The sequence below is a fragment of the Lepidochelys olivacea genome (assembly GCF_965140295.1).
Source record: "Lepidochelys olivacea isolate rLepOli2 genome assembly, chromosome: 8".
Classification (NCBI taxonomy): Eukaryota; Metazoa; Chordata; order Testudines; family Cheloniidae; genus Lepidochelys; species Lepidochelys olivacea.
Window position 1 is genome coordinate 98,989,422 of NC_140418.1, and position 20,455 is coordinate 99,009,876.

Sequence of the window (20,455 nt, forward strand, 5' to 3'; positions counted from 1 at the left end):
CTCAAGTGGCAGAGGTGTGTGTCCTGGATCCCTCAAACCTGCTGATGACCCAGGTGTGTAGCTATATGACATCACATGGTGGAATTTCTTGTGGATTTTCCATGACAATTAAGTTCTTCTGAGCTAACCAGATCCAATCAGCAACTAAAATTCAAAGTTTAAGCACGAGAAGTGGGGTGATTTGAGCCTTTAACCTTTCTGACAGGCCAAATTCCCGTCTTCCCTTCTTATCCCTTATCAATCCTATTTGACTAGAATACTAGGCCTCCAGCAGAACCTTCCTTCCCTGTATCCAACCTTGCTTCTTATCCAACTCCATCTGTAGACAGAGTGCCCCAGCAGTGGCATAATGCACACTCCTCTCTCCCCACCTCCAGCCCCCTCCCCCCCAAATGTTCAAGTTGAAGGCATTAGCGCTTTGACCTCTAGTGATAAGGATTCAAAATCTTACTCATTAAATGCCATCAGATCAATAGGCTGGTTTCTATCATTTTTAATTGTAACATTTGTTATATTAGTCACATCCATGGACAAAACACTACCCATATCTCACCATGTACAGTATCGCTTGGATCATTCTTACTGTACATTATACTTTTATGCAAGATCAAACACTACATACTATAATTCTCACTACATGTCGTCCAATTGAAATCAGTGGTGCAAGAATTCCATTTAGTTCAGTGCAATAGGTCATCATAAAAGAAAGAGTCATACTCTGTGAATCTGCTTCCTAAACTTCTCCAGAACTTTGTGGAGTCTGTAACACACACAGGCTAACAGTTCATTCTAACTATTCTGCAACAAATCTACACAATGTAATGATATAATAAAGGGCAAGAGGGTGTGATCTAGAAGTTAGAACAAGGGCATGGGAGCCAGTACTCCCGAGTAGACCTGGATGAAATATTTCAGGCGAATATTTTATTCAACAAAAAATGCCGTTTCAATCAACCTAAAATTATTGGTGAATTTGACATGAATAGCTTCAGCCATTCACAAAACAGACAAAAGAGGTAGAGGTAGAAGAGGAGGTGGTGCTGCTGCCCCCTAGCACTTCCCCTATCACCTTTAGCCATGTGATTAAGGCACTCACCTGGGATGACCCAGGTTCAAATCCTTGCTCTGGAACTGACCTGAAACAGGCCTTTTCTATTCGCCAAAGCTTCTGAAAAAATTCAGATTCAGTTCAACTCAAACCAATTATATTTTCCCCCAGAACGGCCACTGAACTAAAAACTCAGTTATTCACCCAGCACTATGCCTGGGTTCTGTTCCCAACTCTGCTGCTGACTCACTGTGTACCCTTTGCCAAAAGACATAATCTTTCTATGCTACAGTTTACCCATCTGTCAAGTAAGGATAATAATACCTAATTCACAATGACCATTTTAATGTTTGTAAAGTGCTTTGAGATCCTTGGGTGAAAGTTACGATGTAAATGCAAACTCTTATTATTAACTTGTTTAATTTGCTCTGTCCAAAGTTGCTGAAAGCCACATATGTTGCGGTGGAACTATGCTGTAAAAATGAGCTATAGCAATACACGACTGCATAAAAAGATAAAACTTGCTGATGCCATTTGAATATGTTTGGTTTTATTTTTTAAAAAATACTAAAAGATCTAAGGACATCAAACACTGAGCAGATCTAACACTGTTTTGCAGTGCAGTAAAACCTCAGAGTTACGAACATCTTGGGAATGGAGGTTATTCGTAACTCTGAAATGTTCATAACTCTGAACAAAACGTTATGGTGGTTCTTTCAAAAGTTTACAACTGAACATTGACTTAATACAGCTTTGAAACTTTACTCTGAAGAAGAAAAATGCTGCTTTCCTTTTATTTTTGTAGTAGTTTACGTTTAACACAGTACTGTATTGTATTTGCTTTTTGTGTGCATGTGTGTGCACGTGTGTGCTGCTGCCTGATTGCACACTTCCGGTTCTAAATGACATGTGTGGCTGACCAGTCAGTTGTAACTCTGGTGTTTGTAACTCTGAGGTTCTACTGTAATGCCAACCCCAAATGTTAAAAAATCACGAGCCAGGCCCCAAAAACTCATGATATTTGTTCAAAAATCAAGACCTGTTTAAAAATAATAAATATGTGGTTTCTTTTATTTGGATTCTGGTGTTGTAGCGGTTAGGGTTTACATGTTCAACATTTTCTCAGCAACTACAAGGGCTAGAAACTTACTTAAAAAACAAAACCAAAAAAAAAAAGTTGAGATTTTCAAGTAATCACATGGCCCGAGCAGCTAAGGCTGGAAGAAAAGTCCCAAATATCACAAGATTCTCTATAAAATTGCAAAACTGAACAACACCCATTTTCGGTTTATTGTTGTTGTGTGTTGTGCTCTGTTGGTGTGCTCAGCTTTGTACAAAAGACACTACCTCTGGAGGAGGACGTGGTCTCCACCTTACTTAGCTTACCATCTAGAAAGACAGGTAGTCATATAAATCAGGCACATATGGCCTGGATAAGCAGGATCTATGGGCAGATCCTCAGCTGCCCACAGATTGTCATAGCTCCATAGCAAATTGTCATAGCTCCACTGAAGTCAATTTTTACCAGAAACCTATATGGATTTTGTGGGGGAAGGATTAGGAGTGTGGGGGTCAGGCTGTAGCGTATCTTTCTTTGATGTGTTAATATTGGTTATTGGATTAAATACACATCTTGGAAAAAGTATGTTGGATCTAAAATTTTGTTTTTAAAAGTATCCAGAAGTCAGGTACATATAGGTATAGTAACTCAGTCACTCAATGTTTCCGGATTAAAGCTTTTTGTTGTGAACAAGATGTGTAATGTTTTATTTGCCATGTTTTGCTAACTATGATACGATATAATGTTCCTTATTTTTAACATGACAGGTTTCTTTCATTCAAATTAAAACTATTTTCAAGTGAATTCAGCTAAACCAGATCTAATTGCATTTATTTCTGTAAAGTACACACACTTTATTTGTGCCCACAGTTGAACCTATTATCCAGATAACTCTCTTACACACAGAGATTATTATTTTAACAGGTAGAAAGGAGTCACTGTATTTGTTTGTGTGTCAGAGTGAAAATATAGTTTTTTAAACAGATTTAGTCCTTTACCAGGTGTGCATTTAAGTAATTTTCACTGCATTTATACTTAGGGGGATTAGGAAAGAGAGTAAAAGAACTCTTTGTGCATTTGATTCATGAAATGTATTCATGCGTGTGTAAGTAGAAGAGAGATTTGTGCTACTCAAGAATCGGATCCTTGTCCTAGGGTGTAGAGAGAGGTGAAGGGTGTGATATTTGCTGCTCAAGTACGTGTTATAATAATTGTATATTCAGTTCATTATTTTTAAATGACCTTCCTGGGCATTAAGCCATTTTTTTTCTTATCTCTTCCGTGCAAGGTTAGGGTGGGTAAGAAACCAGACCTTGTAAACAGTAAAATTGCAGCTGTACAGGATGCGAATGTGCAGTAGCAGTACACGTAGGTCAGTTCAGGTGAGCATGCCAATGCTGCAGAAAATGAATTTGGAAGGAAAAACTTTTTTTTGCTATAAAAAGATATTAAAATGTATAGAATATAAAACGCACCAATGAAAGTTATTTCCATAGAATATCATAATCTTGAGCACTTTAGTAAGCACATTATTGTACTTTAAGATGTACTTCAAGCTCCTGAACATCCAGTCCTGCTCCCATCACCTTTTCCCATTTGCGTCCCAACAAACACATCGTGTCAGACATAGAACCCTGATGGAGCATGAAGTCAGCTGACAGGGCCTTTTATACAATATATAAAAGGTTGCTCTTGTTTTATATCCCTTGGAATATAGAATAATTAAAACTTTGCAAAACCACTAAGTTATTTAAAAAGACATTTACCTGACTTCTTCATTGGGCCAACTCTATGCCCAATCTGCTTTTGTAGCCATGGGATATGTAACCATCATTTGAGTGTGAGCTAGTGACTGATATGGAACTAGATTTCATGGGATCTGAGAATAAAAAGAAAAAAGCAAGTAAACAAATGTACTGAATGCCTCATTTGAGGGGAATGTTGTAAACAGTAAGGCACTTCTGTGTGTGCTGAACCTTAAGTGCCTGAGTCTCATTGAGAGCAATGGGACTACTTGGGTGCTTAGGGTTAAGCACACGCTTAAGTTCTTCCCTAAATTGGGGCCATAACATGCTAGTCACCTTTAGATAATAAACAGGATTTCTGAACTCATTTTCTGTTCAGTTTAACATTTGTACTACACAGTAGTCTTCAGATGTATATATTACACACACACACACACACACACACACACACACACACAAACAAACATGTTGAATGAAAGACATTACATCAGAGCACAGTTTTAGAAGTGCCAGATTTTATTTTCATGTTGTATCAATGTAACAGATTATAAATTGAATTAATATAAAGAAATTTCTTTGGAGTTACACTGTGAAATAGCTATATAAATCTGGCTAAGCAGAATAAATCTCACTAGAAAGTGGGGTAGAGACACCAGTGTTAGTGATATTTCTTACAGGGCCTTTGATCTTGGTTGTATACTACTCTCTTGGTTTCTAATTCTAAAGATATTTTAAGTTACAAGGTGCTTTAGTTTAGTACTGTATTTAATCATTTATTCACCAGTTGAAGCATTTCTTTTGGTCAGAGGTGTGTTCACTAATAAAGCTTCTGTTCTTTTTGGTAAACAACATATTTACAAACCACAAATAACAAAAGTAGAAGCTGCAGAAGGGTTATGGCGTGATAATTAAGTACAATGGCGACCCATATGAACAGAAAATGCCACGGAGCTAAAACAAAGCAACAACAGCTTTGTTTGTTGACAGATGTAGGAGCCATATTGTTAGTTAATTGGGTAATGGTGTAAACATTTGCAAACTCTGCTGTCCCTCAGTGAATTAAAAAACAGCACACTGAAATCAAGGGTGAAAAGTGGCACAGGCTTCTTACTGCAGGTACTCAATGTTGCTTTTAACTAACTTCCCACATATAAAGAAATTGAGAAAAGGACATCGCTCCTCATTGTTATTAAGGTAACTGAAGTTTGCAAACCCAAGAGTTTTGATTAGGATGTGTATCATTAATTACACGCAAGTGAATAATAGGTTTCCATCTGGTTAGAGTCTGGAGGATAGTGTTCATTAACCCAGCGTTGCTTTTCAAATCCGTTTTTGCCTGATACAAACAAATCTCTCTCTCTCTCTCTCCACCTACATTTTCTTGCTTTTGCAATAAAGGAGTTGTGGGATTTGAAAAGAGAGAGGATCTAATTAGATACAGGTTTAAACTGAACAGAGAAATAAAATTGCTTCTCTCAGGTGCACTATACCTCTTGTGCTGAGAATTATAAAGCTCCCTATATACTCCCTTTCAGTGCTTAAATCCAATGGACTGTAGCAGAAGAATACTAAAGCATTAAAAATGCAACAAAGGTACTTAATTAGTATATTTCTGTAATCACAAACTTAAACGCACTACTTTGGCTGTTTTTTACATAACAGGTTTGCTTTCTAAGATAACCTTTCAATAATTTAAGCAGCATCTGTGCAGGAATGCATAATTGGAGTGTAGATAATAAGGATCTAAAATGAATTTTAATAGTCTGGTGTCTGTACATACTCTTTTTCTTCTCTACCATTCACTGTGGTATCTAAAACATAAGAAAATATATCCCAGCATTGCGAATTGAAAATGTGCATCCGTATTTTAAAGTTCCATTACATTCATCAGGGTGAATGAGACTGATTTTAAATGGGCTTAGAGAAGTGATAAGCACATTTTTTAAAATGTAAAAATAGTGAATTATCTGTAATTGCACAGTAAAACAGTGGCAATGAAGTTATTTGGAATAACACTATAAAATTAAAGGGATACATCAACGTTGGTAGGTACAATATTTTACTACTTTAAAAAAAGATCTGTTTTCCCAATCCAGTCTGATATTTTGAAAACAAATTTTTCAGTAAAGTTTTTAATTGCATTTTAAAACTTCTAGTGTACCAGGATTGATAAGAGAAGCATACCATACCCAAACTGCATTCAAGGCAGAAATGAAAATTAAATACACTAGCTGTTAATTATAGTAATTTCTAATACCTGACACACTTGGGACGCTAGTATGTCACTGATTCTTTTTTTTTTTTTAAGCATTGATTTCTGTTAAGAGTATTCCTTAAAAACCAGTGGCATGGTATGGTCATACGTAAAACACTTTTTCCTTCTAAATAAGGCTTGTCTGTATGCATTTGTCATTGCTGTTTTAGCATAATGCTAATAATACAGTACTGTACTCATGAGCATACCCTAAATAACAAACCAGTATGCATGTGCAAAGAAAGAAGTAAAAAATGGGTTAGCAAACAGAACTAAAGTTCAAACTATCAATGAATTATTTCAAAGTAAAAAGTAGTGTTTAAATATTTATATCAAAACCTTGCCATTGTCCTTTTAAATGCCACAGTGGTGTTGTACAAAGCTGGATGTTACAACATACAAATGTTTGATTGAGAAGGCTGGGCTGTCCTCTCCACTATTTTGTGTATGTGAAACATTTCACTAGGAGGTATTTGTTGGTAAACTTCCATAGCTATAGAGACTGAGCCTAAATGCATGGATCAAGCCCGTATGTTGGACAGTTTCCAAGGCACTTGAGCACATACTACATTTCAGTAAAGCACTTAAGTACATGCTTAAATTTCACTAAAGTTACTTCAATGGGGCTTGAATGCTTTGTTGAACAGGGATGAGATTACTTACAGTTTAAAGTGAAAGCAAGTAGTAGCTGAAGGTGCTCAAAGCCATAACAGCCAATTTTAAAAGGCATTTAGGAACCTAAAGATGCTAATAAGTGCATAGTGGGGTTTTCAAAAGCGCTCAGGCACCTAGTTCCCAGTGATCTGCTTAGCTAGATGTTTATCTGCATCTTCAGGTTCCTAAATGCCATTAAAAATCTGGCCCTTTAATGCTTTGCTGAACCAGGGCTCAAATGGATAAAATATAAAGTCAATCCTACATTCTTGCACACTTAAATCTCCCCTTGAAGTAAGTGGGCATTTACGATGCATGTGAGCTTGTAGTCTGTTTGTGTCTCTCACCTTCACCCCCAGTGTTCCAGTAATCCTTTCAGAATAACATCCACTGTGACAAAAACAGATATCTTCACCCTGAGGATGATGAGGGAAAGTAAACAACTTTTCTCTGAGCAAATGTGTAGCATCTCTTTTTAAAAAAACGGAATCTGGTCTTTCACCACGGTACTGGGAATTCACAGAGCTCCCATTAGCACTAATGGGAATTACCTTTGTGAATCCCCCAGGCAAAAATCAAAACTGCTCCCCAGTGAACATTAATCTGTACTCCTGAAAATATACAGTTCAAAGGAAATCTACTTATACATGTCTCTTCAGATTTCTTTTTTATCTTTACAGGTGACTCAATTGGATCCAAATAAATCATTACTGGAGGTAAAACTGTATCCTCAAGAAACCCTTTTCCTAGAGGCAAAAGAATAGATCAAATCAGATTGCAGGACTCGTAATCCTTTGATAAGACAGAGGCACAGTGTTGGGAGAAAGGCTTCTAGCAAAACCACATTGTACTATCATCCAATTCAATGCAGTGTCACAACTCTGCCTCTTGCAAGAATTCTGAAAAAAGAATAAACCTAGCTACTTTAAAGTTTCAAATACATGAGTATATGTTTCCAAGCTCGTTTAAATGAGCAGAGGATAATATTCTGTTATGAACACTGAACATTACGACTCTGTTGCTCACTTCTCATCTGGCTTTTGTTATAATTAATGCACTGTTAAAATGTGAGTGATTGTTAAGTAGAATTTTTACTCCTCAAATGCCCCTTTTTCACCAAGAAATCTTGGACATTTCTGCCTGTACTTTTGACACTAGAATGCTGTATATTTGATATCTCGCTGAGCCAGCGCCCTCATATATATGCATTTTACTCTGTGTTTGAATTTCTACTTTGCCACCTAATTTGAAAAGGCAGAAAAAATTAAACGGGACATTCTCAGACATGGAAATTTAACAGTATTATAGTAGAAAGCATATAATTTTTTGTTGGTACTTTCTGACTTCTTTGATAAGATGTAAGGTTTTGTTTGAAGAATATAGTTTGACATATATGCAAGATATTTATTTACTGGTTCTGCTTTGGGTCTCGATTCTAATTCAGTTTAGGAAGTATTTTCCATTACATTGCAGTGTGTGAAACTGCTTATTGCATGATGTGAATATTTAAATAATGTTAGAAATGGGCCAGTACCAGAAACCTGGTATCTTGCCAACACTTCAGGAATCCGCTGATATTGAATATCAGCTGTTAAAAATCTTTCAAATACCAGATACAAAAGTTCTCTATTCCTCATTGTGGAAGAAATGGTAGTTCCCCCATTTTTGCATTTTTCCTTCTTTCTGGCACTTGTTTGTATCCTATTACTCTGCTGTTTCTAAAGCACCTTGTTTGTTTCACCAAATGATAAATATCTAAAGAGATGGTGTAATAAGAAATCTGCCTTATTATTGCACACTTTTTTGACATTTTAAAAAGAGATTACTGATCCCGTCTCAGATTAACAAATTCTAGTTCCATTGTCTGAAATGTGTGCACCAACTATCTGGTATCTGATATGGACAAATCTGGTACCTTATGTACCTAAACCATAGAATGAGCATACTGAAGGTTCAGACCATAACATACACTTGATGCCTAAACCTGCATCGAAACACTTTTGATCTGCTTTTTGTTTTATTCCTGGGCTTACTGTATAGCACACAGGAGCACTACAGAAACATCAGCTGCTAATCAAACTACCTGGAATATTATTTTTCACATTTTGTTTATACGTAACTCATGTTCTTTACCATAGCAGGTAGAATCCCAATTTGAACATTTTATACTAATCAGAAACTAACTGGACACACCTTAAGTCATTTCTTTTCTTTTGGAGGAATGGAAATATAAAATTAATGTATGACTATTATTAGGGTGTTAGTAAAGCTGATATATTGTTACCTACCAAAAACTGCAAACTTCAGAGTGGGGAAAGCCTTACTGTATCTTTATGATAATTCTGTAATTAATAATGCAGACAGCACATACTTTTAGAAGTGATGTATTCATGACAAGCTAAAGGTTTGGACGTGTAAGCAAATTTTAATCATCTGCAGTCCACAACACACACAATAGCAGCCAAATGAAAGGCAAATGTAATGGAGAGCTAAATACAGACACTTCATTCTAAACCTTTGTACTGCTTCACGAGAAAAACAAAACAAAAGCGGACACTACATCTATTAAATCTAAATTTAACACAGGTTGTGAACTGGGGTGACACTGTTTACACAATCACAGTAACTTACACAGCAGGCATTTCAAAGTGATGCTTTAGTTCCCGCCCCCTCCCCCGATTAGCTCGTCATTGTTAAATTGGCTATTAAAGAAAGGAGTTGCTGAAATATTGCTGCACGTAGCAAAGTGACTTTTCAGTTAACTTTTTATATTTAATCTGTTCTGTTTAACTTTTGTTTGATCTCATCATGCTGTTTTCTCTCACTCAACTTTATTTCTGTATTTTGACTATATATTCTTTGATACTAATTTCATAAAGTTATTAAATGTGGCTTGAATATTTGTTGAACCTGTTGAAGTCAATGCTCCTGTGTTTTTTCCTAACATTAGTTTTGACAGTTTCTTCTCATTTTATTCATACCACAAAATACACTGGCATCATCAAAATGTGGTGGTGATAATTAAAACCCTTCCAAGTGGTGGCATTGCAGCCCTCTTCTAGTATATAAAACATCATCCTGCAAGAATGCAAACAAATATATCTATTTCAACAAAATGTTTATGATTTCGGTTGTAAGAGACATTGGGCCTCATTTTGAGTTGCAGCCTCCTGGGTTTGAGACCCCTTTCCAGATTAGGCCCATAATGCAAATTGATCCAGTGTGGAAACATTAATATCCTATGCATGATTTTCTGCTGTCCTAAACTAACCATAGTATTCACATCATCTGCTCTGCTGGTGCCGTTAATTCACCAATCATTATTCAGACTAATTTTGTTATGTAACATTACCTAAAACTGTTACAATGTACTACAGAGCATATCTCTGATTCTGTTTTTATATCTTCAGCTCCCTCATATTAATGGATTATCATTAATGCATTAATATTAAATCTTAATGAATTATTTTTAATTAATGGAATCCTGTAATGAAGTGTTGGCTTTAGCTATTAACCCTCTAAACATTATGGTGAAGGTGGAGCTCTCTCTGCGGCTTCTGAGGAAACTACCTGCTTTTGGAATTGCTGTTCTAATCACATTAGAGATTACGCAAAACCAAGTGTTTCATCTGTGTTCTCTACATCTGCACTCTTAAATTTAGTGGGGGTGGTTTTTTTATTAAACTATTTTTTTTAATGTAGCAGAACAGGACGTTGGCTTTCATAAACTGTACCTTTTCCGTGACATTAGAAACATAAAATAAATTTGTAGTTACTAAAATGTACTTGATCTGTGTTTAAAACATGATATGCTTTCACTATTCTTATCTGTGTGGGAGAGAAACACAGTTACCAAGTCTATTTACCTGAGATTAAATTTTACAGAGATTATATAGCGTCTGAGAACTACACAGTGAATTCTTAGTTACTGTTAATTGTTCTTATTTTGTTTGTGGTTTTGACCAGCAACAGCAATTAGCATGTGACTCTTTCATTACTCCACAAGTCTCCCTCAAAATGAGTATGTTTAGGTTGTCTCCATTATGGCTATTTGTATAGTACAGTCCATCAATTTTAACTTTAATTTACCAGTTGTTCCCTAGTCTTGGATGAAAGGGTTTTGTAAGCATGCATTGGAAACATTAAAGTAATCTTAACTGAAAACTCTTAATGAGTAAAAAGCATTCCTGGCTCATCAATATCATCATTCTCTAAACAATTTCAAGTCTCATGAATCAATTGATCAATCTACTATATTCTTGACTGGTTCAAGTCCCTTAATCTCTAACTAACTTTCTTAGTTCTCGATCAGTGGCACAACTTTGACCTCCAGTCCTGGACAACCACTGGTATTTGAGCTTTCAAACTCATCTCCCTTATTGGTGACACAGGATCAAAGATAATGGATCTCCTTCACCTGCTTAGTCCCCCGCACCCCAAGACACGTGTCCACAGCATTTACCAAATGAGTGCCCTTGAGAGAACTGTGACCTGAGTTTTAGTCACATTGTTGGGTCCAAACATTTAGAACAGAGCTGTTTGAGGCTCCTTTGCACCCTCATTTGTCCCCACTCTTTCTACAAAGCCTACTCATTTAAATAAGGAAGAGTTGTGTTATACAGTGATATAGTAGCTTCAGTTTTGAATATATCTGAGCACTTTCTGATACACAAGTTATTGTGTCCATACAACAAAAAGTATTGGTGGTATGACTATATCCTCTCCCTTGCCAAACTACACACTTCAAAACCTGGCTACAAATTTCCATAACTGGCCTTTTTAGGGTTTACAATTATCATTTCTCTTACAGCATATTTAATTTAACAGTAAAAGCTCTCTTCAATGCTTTGGGGCATTTTTATTTTTTCTCCTTGATTTAATTAGTAAAATAATTATAAAAATATTACTTTGGCAACCCTGTTTTGCTTTCCTTGTTCATATTTTCTGACATACCTTTCTCATGTGTCCTGACCCATTTCCAGTTTCGGACTGGATGCTTACCTCATTTGTGGGGCATGGATAAGTTGTTTCATTAAATAATTACTATACATGCAAACTACTCTTTATCCATTCAGAAATGCAAGATACAATAATAATCTATTCCATCTACTTCGCCCTTTGGACATCCCTAAAGATTGCTTTACCTTCTGGGATAAACACAGATTTGTCCATCTCCTAAAAATACCCTGACTTTTCAAGATGAATTACAACTACATTTTGTCACTAGATTTTTATTGAAACCAAGGAACAGCAGGTAACTGAGATAACTATGATAGTTACATATATAAGCCCATATTCTCTGGTCTGACTTAACTGTTTTCAGGGGAGGACCAGAGAAGGGTTGGCATAATGCCATGGCCACCTTTGTGGCTCCCTGATCCTGGACCCAACTTCAGTGCTGGTTTGGCCTCACTGTATTTTAGAAGAAGCCATGGGGCTGCTCTCAGCAGCTGCCTATAGCCCAAAGAAACCATTGTCACCTGAGCACTGCATAACTCTCCAGCTACACCCCTTAGGCTGGGAAAGGGAATAGTGTTAGAACTGCTACAACACAGATCTTGTGCCATCCAATGATGTACCTACCTAGAAGGGATCCTCAGGAGTACAGTAACAATAGCTGTATGGCCCTTTTGCACGGTGAAAAGAGGCCGTCAAGCCTGTAAATGAAGACCAGCCAACAGAGTGTAGAATGAAAACCGCACAAAGGAATTTGGAAGAAGTTGCCATAAAAAACAGTAATTACGAGGGCATTGTTAATTTTAATATTTGTAGATTGACTAGTTTCAAAAATGTTCAGTTTTGGATGCCCCTCCCCTTGAAATGGTCTGTCCTGACATTATTTAAAATTATTTTTAACAATGCAAATGGACGTCTTTGCTCTCTTGTTCACAAGGATCTTTTCAGCAAGCCAGAAACTTTAGTGTACAAGGGAATAGTGGAACTGGTTGTTCACGATTTGCTGCCAAATGCACAAAGCAAACAAACTGGAGAAAATAGCGAAATTATATATATTTGCTAACTTCTTTGTTAAAGTAATCTCAGGTGCTGTTTTTAGCTATAGTTGGTATCAATTTTTTAAACTGAAAGGTGATTTTCACATTGCTGGTGTCACTGTAACTAAGGGAAAGTTAATAATTATCTGGTAATTAAGAGGAAGTTCATACTGTGTTTCTAAATATACAATAAGTCTGAAGATTTTGCACTCTACATTCTTTCAATGGAATGTTATCTGTAATAGCTCAAGCATGGCACACAATTCTGTTAACTAGGCTGTGAACCAAAGGGTGAGGATGGTCTTTCAGGTCAAAAAAATTACAATGCATAATGTGAAATGAGAGGCCTTGTTCCCAAAAAGTCATCTTACCCAGACTTTGAGTGCTAGTAGCAAATATCCCCCATAGCCGGTGATGGGACACTAAATGGGGAGGGCTCCGAGTTACTACAAAGAATTCTTTCCCAGGGGTCAGCTGGATCTTGCCAAAATATTCAGGGTTCTACTGACCGCCATGTTTGGGGTCAGGAAAGAATTTTCCCCCGGGGTCATATTGGCAGAGACCCTGGGGTTTTTTAGCCTTCCTCTGCAGCATCGGGCACTTGAGGGTTTAAACTAGAGCAGTGGTTCTCAAACTGTGGGTCAGCACCCCAAAGTGGGTCACGACTCCATTTTAATGGGGTCGTCAGAGCTGGCTTAGACTGCCTGGGGCTAAAGTTCCAGGGCTTCAGCTCTGGGCAGCAGGGCTCAAGTTACAGGCCCCCTACCTGGGGCTGAAGCCCTGGGGCCTCAGCTTTGCTGCTGCGCCTCCCCCCCCACCCCACCCCCACACTCACTCAGGGCAGTGGTGCTTGGGTTTTCACTTTGGCCCTCCTGGGGTCATGTAGTAATTTTTGTTTTCAAAAGGGGGTCATGGTGCAATGAAGTTTGAGAACTCCTGAACTATAGAGTAAATGGTAGATTCTCTGTAACTTGAAGTCTTGAAGTCCTCAAATCATGATTTAAGTAACTCAGCCAGAGGTTAGGGATGTGTTACAGGAGTGAGTTGGTGAGGTTCTGTAGCCTGCAATGTACAGGAGGTCAGACTAGATAATCATGATGGTCCCTTCTGGCACTAAAGTCTATGAAGGGTAAATTATAGTTACACATAGATTCACTTCAATATAGCCCCAAACTGAGTGATAAATTTCTGTCTTATTCTTTTGTACTCAAAGTCTTATTCTGATTAAGACTTTGGGTACAAAAGAAAACAGTTCACTCTTGTGTTGGCTTAGAATACGGGCATATACGTTGTCTTTGAATCCATGAGAGCTGCCTGTCACGTAATACAAACTCTTTAGTATTTTCTAGGAGCTGAGGACCACAACCCTTCCTCCCAGTTTGTTTTGCAAGGGGGGTGGGGTCATTTCATTTATACAGGTGCAACAGTTACCAAATATGTAACGGTGCATTACCTGTATAAAATGAAGTATTTGAAAAAATAAACATTTAAGCAGCTATTCAAAAGTCAACTGAACACCAATGCCCTGATAATATCCAACAATATGGCCCCATTGCCATAACACAATGGGCCTTAAAAGACTCCCGCAGAACATATCCCCATTGTCATGGCACTAGTCAGATGGCATAGGGATAGTATAACAGTTCTATCCTAGCTCTGGCATATGGGGCGGGGAGAAGGTGAGAGGGAAGTGTGTTTGGACAGCAGTGTGATCAGACTATTTTCAGATGACATACAAGCCTATCGGGTGATTACAAGCTGGCACAAACCTAGACAGGAGGCTGGCCAGAACTGGAGAAGCACAAAGTTGGCTAAAAGGCCTGTCCATCTCTGGAAAGAATGAGAAGAAAATCTAGCCCGAAGGGCATATATAAACCTTAGAGAGGAAAGGGAAAGATTGCTTTCTTTCCATCTCACCAGGCAAAGGGGTGGCAAATGACATTGGTTTCCAATATCCACATTTTGGCATATCAAGTTTTAACTCTCTGAAGTGCACCCTACTAGTCTCTCTCTCTTAAAATTCCTTTCCAAACAAAGGAAAATAGTAAAATTGGTCATATTCAGGGAAGACTGAATTTTCTATTACTTCCTCCTCTTCTAGAGGAAAGATTTCATTTTTGTGTTACTGTAGCGACAATGACAAGAATGGCACTGGAACCATTAGTCTAATCATCGTAATAAATTTTGGCACCCTGAATTAATCTGTTTGGCAAGAAACATGACAAATTTGTGGAAGTCTGAAATCTGAAATTTTGATCTTAAATCAAGATATTTTATTTTTTTTGGCTGAGTCATTTTACGATCATGAAGGGAAAAAAAACCTTTTCCTGTCATTTAAAAAAATGCAAATACATCATGAATTTGTTTTAAAACACTTTCACGCAATCAATTATTACATGCTAAAAAAAATTCTGAGAAAATGAAACTGGTATCAAAATCCAAAGAAAATTTAACAGGGATGTAAAAATGTTTAGAAATACAAATGTGAGGATGAAAATCAATAAATAATGCCCACAGACCAGGAGACTTAGGCCATATCTACACTACAAAATTACGTCTACCTAAGTTACATTGCTATACAGCTGCCGCAGTTATTACAATGCTTGTGCATGTGCACACCACACTCCTTGTGTTGGCAGTGCGCAGCCTCACCAGGATCGATACAGCGGTCACTGTGAGGCATTACTGGACAGCTCCTGGAGGCCAGTTACAGTAAATGTAAGTAACTCAGTGTCTACATTGATACTGCGTCATCCTAACGACATCAACTGTGAGTTTACGCCGCTCGGGGAGGTGGTGTTATTAAATTGGCATAGCGGGGCAGTTATGTTGGCCGGAGCAAATTTAAGTGTAGACACATCCACAGCTAAGTCAATGTAAGCTATCTTGCATTGACTTAACTGTGTACGGTACACCAGTTCTTAGTACCTAGCATTGTTGTAGTTACATAATTAGGAATGCCCAAAATACAAATAATAAATATCTGCCCTCTCAGTCCTTGTCCTCAAATGAAACCTGCACAACACCTTCAAAAGATGAGCCTGGAAGCTTAAATTCTTAACGTTGCTAGATACTAAAAATCATGGACTTAATAAAGACACTGGATTTATGGCTTACTACAACAATCTGTAATCCACTATCACCACTTCTTTTGTCTGATGCCTGGAGAAGGTTACTGGACCACTTCACCTTGAATGGTCTCTTTCAATACGTTAACTATTTAACCAATCTGTATTTAGTTGTGGTACCTTTTCCAGACCTGAAGAAGAACTCAGTGAAAGAGACAAGCGTTCAAGCTCCACAAACAGAAGTTGGTCCAATAAAAGATATCTCACCCAGCTTGTTGCTCAAAATACAAAGAAGACAATTTTGTAAATGATTTTTCTGATTTTCACATTTTCCTAGTCATATTATGTTTTTAATTATTAGCCCCATTAGTAATTTCATGCTTTCAAGGCTTGAGGGTGGTTCCAACAGATTTGATCTGATATTCTACATTAGTCATACAGCATGAAATAGCCTCTAATTTAGAATCAAATGTTATTTTCAGAGACTGAAGGCCAATTAAATATACTGACTCGAGAAATCTTAGTAGTTGTAGAATTAGAAGAAATTTCTTTTTAAATTGACAGAGGTGTATGTAGAGTGGGGACTGTGCTAGGAGTGAAGGCCCTATTGGTCTGTTTTCTGTTATCTTCACTATGGTTGGTGAATCAGAAGTTACACATTTTTATTGCACCTCTCTCATGGGCAGTGTGTATTGTATGCCCCCCCAAACAGCCTTGCATGGCCCCGCGCAGTCTCTGTTTGGAGGGCCCCCTCCTGCTTGCCCTTGGCCCCAGCCTACCACGCAGGCTGCTGCTCCTCTTCAGGGAAGCGTGCTGAGGCTGGGGCTAGAACCAGGGCAGCCTGTGGCTGGGACTTGGGGTGGCTGGGGCCGCCCAGCACTGGAGGACCCTGGGTTGCAGAGGCCATGTCACCAAGTGCTCATGGGGGGGTGTGCCAGCACTGGGGCTGCCCACCCTGTGCTTGGGGGGTTGGGGAGGCACATGCCACTCACCTGGCGCTCAGGGGGCTCGTGCACCACCCTGCCAGCGGTTGGGGGGGCCATGCACTGCCTGCCTGGCACGGGGAGGGGGGGCGCTCTGGGCTCCAAGGGGGGTAAGGGTGGGCGGGGCTGGCCAGGAGATAGCCTCCCCGAGCCAGTGCCTTTGACTTCTCCTGTCAGAACATAATCAGGGGCCAACAATGAGGTGAAAGAGATCACCTAATAAAAAGCATACACAAAGCTTGGGATAAAAATGTCTGAGAATAAAGCAGTAAGAAAACCTGTACTCAGTGGTCTGTGCTGGGTTAGACCTAAGAAATCACCCAATGTTACACAGGGTAAAATATAGCATAAATTAGTGTCTTGTCTTTTTTGCAGGGTTAAACTGAGCCTATCAAATCTCAGACAAAAACAACACCAAGAGCACTGTGATATTAAAAGTATAAAGGGTATGAGAATTCCCCAATCTAACCAGAAGTGAGGGCTTCATTCCTCAACCTCAGGCAGCAGTAGCAGGCCTGGCTATTGGCAAGTGCCTCCAGCAAACAGTCAATAAGACTTGTTATTGTTGAACAGCATGAAACAAAGGCCAGGGGAACCCTTTTGATTGGAGACTTCCTAAAGATGTCTAGAACAGTAAGAGCCTCATCTTGCTGAGAAACAATCATGGTACTGCTTTTCCTGGGAAAAAACGAAAGTGGAGCAAAATTTCTCCAGAATCTGCTGAAATGAAGCTAGGTGTACTTCTGTTACAGATACTTTTCATTTTAAATGTGACTTGTACAGGACAAGACATTGTGTTCCATTCATCTCTGTTTTGGCCTCTCACTTTCTGTGAATATTGAGGCAAAGAATTAACAGTACTGTTAGAGCAAAACCTCATATTTTTCTGTTAACTCTTCTCAATACATAGGTGTTCATTTAATTATTTCTTGCTGTTGTAGTTCTTATAGCCTCTTCATTTGAGGATCTCGCAATACTCTTTTGAGATATGTTTCAAGCTATAATTAAAGATAATAAAATACTTTTTTCTATTATCTTCACTATGGTTGATGAATCAGAAGTTACACATTTTTTATTGCACCTCTCTCATGGGCGGTGCGTATCATAGGCTAGGGGAGGCTATGCCTTCCCAAACAGCCCAGCATGGCCCTTCCCATCCTCTGTTTGGAAGGCCCCCTCCTGCTTGCCCTTCCCCCTTGGCCCCAGCCTACAAGGCAGGCTGCTGCCCCTCTTCAGCAGCTAGAACCAGGGAAGCTGAAATAGAGAGGTTAAATGACCTGTCCAAATCTAAATATGAAGTCATTAGTTGAACTAGGAAAAGAAACCAGGAATCCTGATGCCCAATCCTCTGCTCTCATTACTAAACAACTTTCTTCTTCTTTTCTTTTTAACCTGTTTATTATCTTGGTCCTTTATGTATGAACCCCTAATGTTGTCCAACCACATTCCCTTTTAATGGGTCTATGTAAGTGGTAGATAGCATATGCCCTTTGAGATTTTATAACTTATATCTGAAAACCTTAACATTCCTTTGTTGTCCTTTCCTGCCACTGTACATTTTAGCCAATACCTTTCACGTTCTTTCAAAACTGCCAAAAATTCATGCCATCACATTCCCCTTTTTTGGCCTCATCTGAGTTACAAGTCACAAATCTATCTGCATTATGGACAGACACAGTCACTTACTTGCCCCTTTCATTACCACTTCTCCAGTGATGTTCTGTGTTCTTCAGAACTTACCTTAGACCTTAGTCCATCCCGTGCTTTGCTGCACATTGGGCTACCCACATTTGCCATCCCTGCCTGTCAACTGCCCTTCTCTCCAAATCTTCCCATTTCATGTTGAGGTGCTTGATGTCACTCAGAACTTTCCCTGTTATTCGTGGTCTTCCTCTTTCTTCTTGCGTTTTCTGGCTTCCATTCAAGGGTGGTATTTGGCAAGCGTTTTTTTTCCCCCCATTCTCAGCACATATCCCAGCCACTGATGTCTTCCTTTGTAGATTATTTGTGAGAGGGTACCTTGTCCAGTAATTTTTCTGACTTCATTCGTCTTCCTATCTGTATATGTTATTCCCAATATTCTTCTCAGACGTTTGTGATGAAATGCATTCAGTTTTTGCGTATCTTTCTTGGTAAGTTGCCATGTCTCACTGCTATATGTTGTGATGGCGATAACAATTGCTTTGTACACATTCAGTTTTGTCTTGAGGGAGATGTTATTGAGTTGCCAGATGTTTCTGAGTCTTCCAAATTTAGCGTTTGCCTTACCAATTCTTATTATTATTTCCTCGGAACTAGTACCATCTTGGCTGACGGTACTTCTAAGATACGTAAAATTGTCCACCTTCTCCAGTTTTTCTTCTTCAATTTTGATTTCTGTCCCTATAGTCCCCATTAACATGACTACATTTCTTTGCATTATATCTCAAACCTATCTTCTCCATTACTTCTTTTACTTGGTTTGTGCAATTTTGTAGGCTGTTGGCATCTTCACTGATAAGACCAATGGCGTGAGCAAAGTCTAGACCACATAGCCTTGAATTGTTCCATTTTAGGCCATATGTGTCACTGTCGCATAGTTTTAATCCATAGTTGATGACTAGCATAAACAAACAAGGAGACAGGACCCACCCCTGCCTTACACCTGCCTTGATGCTGAAGGACTTACACAATCTATTTTTCTTCAGAACTAAGCCAAGAATTTCTCCCTTTCTAATTCTTGCTGTTAGGGCCCAATCCTGTCCTCTTGCAGGCAATGGGAATCTTTCTGTTGACTCTACCAGGAATTATTAGATCAAACTGTTATTGGATGCCGGCCTACAGGCTGAGATACAGGCCCAGCCCTGCCCTCTGATGACTGGCTGAGGGGCATAAAGCTAACGTGGGGCCCACCCAGGAAGGGGAATGGGACTCGGGCCAGGCAGGAGGAGAGAAAGCAGGGGGCTGTGGGGAAGAGGCGGCTGAGGCTTTGTGGGATATGGGGAAGGGATGTATGTGGGAGTGGGGCTGGGGCAGCCAGCAGAGGAAGCTGGGGGCAGGCCGGCGCCCACCCCACACACACACACTCATTTCAGGGCGCAGGGCGGGAAGCAGCCCCGCCTCAGAGCGCGGCTGTCAGGGCCTGGGCCCGGCGTCTCTTGGCGCCGCGGCGGGGCAGGCACCGCGGGCTGGGGCGGGGAGCCCTCGGGCCCAGCTGCGGCGCCTCGCCCCTCACACAGCGAGCCAGCTGCGGTTGCCTCCCCGAGCGGCTCCGGGGACCAAGGAGGCCCGGGAGCGGGAAGAGGTTTCCCTGTCTGCAGCGGGTGTGCGGGGAGCCGCAGGCACTGAGGGAGAGCGCGCCCTGCAAACCCCCACGGCGGGGGCGGGGGCGGGGGGGTCCGGCTGGTTTCGTCTCCTCCTCCTCCCCCCCCCCTTTCTCCCATTCCGTGCCGCGTGGCGCAGAGACTCGCCCGACCACAGCGCCTCGAGCGCAGGCCTCGCGGGAAGCACGTGCCCGGGGTTCCTGCCCGCCACGGACCCCCTCCCCCTCTCTCCCAGCGCGCGCCCCCTTTAGATCGAAACAACCCCGCGGCGCCGGGACCGCTCCGAGCCGAGACTGCGGAGCGCGCTCGCGCCTGGAAATCGATGCGGCCTCTTGCCCACGGATTCAT

At 39.9% G+C, this 20,455-nt stretch overlaps 1 protein-coding gene across 1 annotated transcript in view; it reads left to right on the plus strand.

Moving 5' to 3' along the window:
• The window catches only part of FAF1 (Fas associated factor 1), a 305,800-nt gene extending 294,904 nt beyond the window's left edge, over window positions 1-10,896 (plus strand). Inside the window, exon 19 of the mRNA XM_084638066.1 lies at window positions 7,442-10,896. Within this exon, the coding sequence (XP_084494192.1) occupies window positions 7,442-7,525 (84 nt within the window). The 3' untranslated portion in view covers window positions 7,526-10,896. The remainder of the gene's footprint in view (window positions 1-7,441) is intronic.
• The last annotated feature ends 9,559 nt before the right edge of the window (window positions 10,897-20,455 follow it).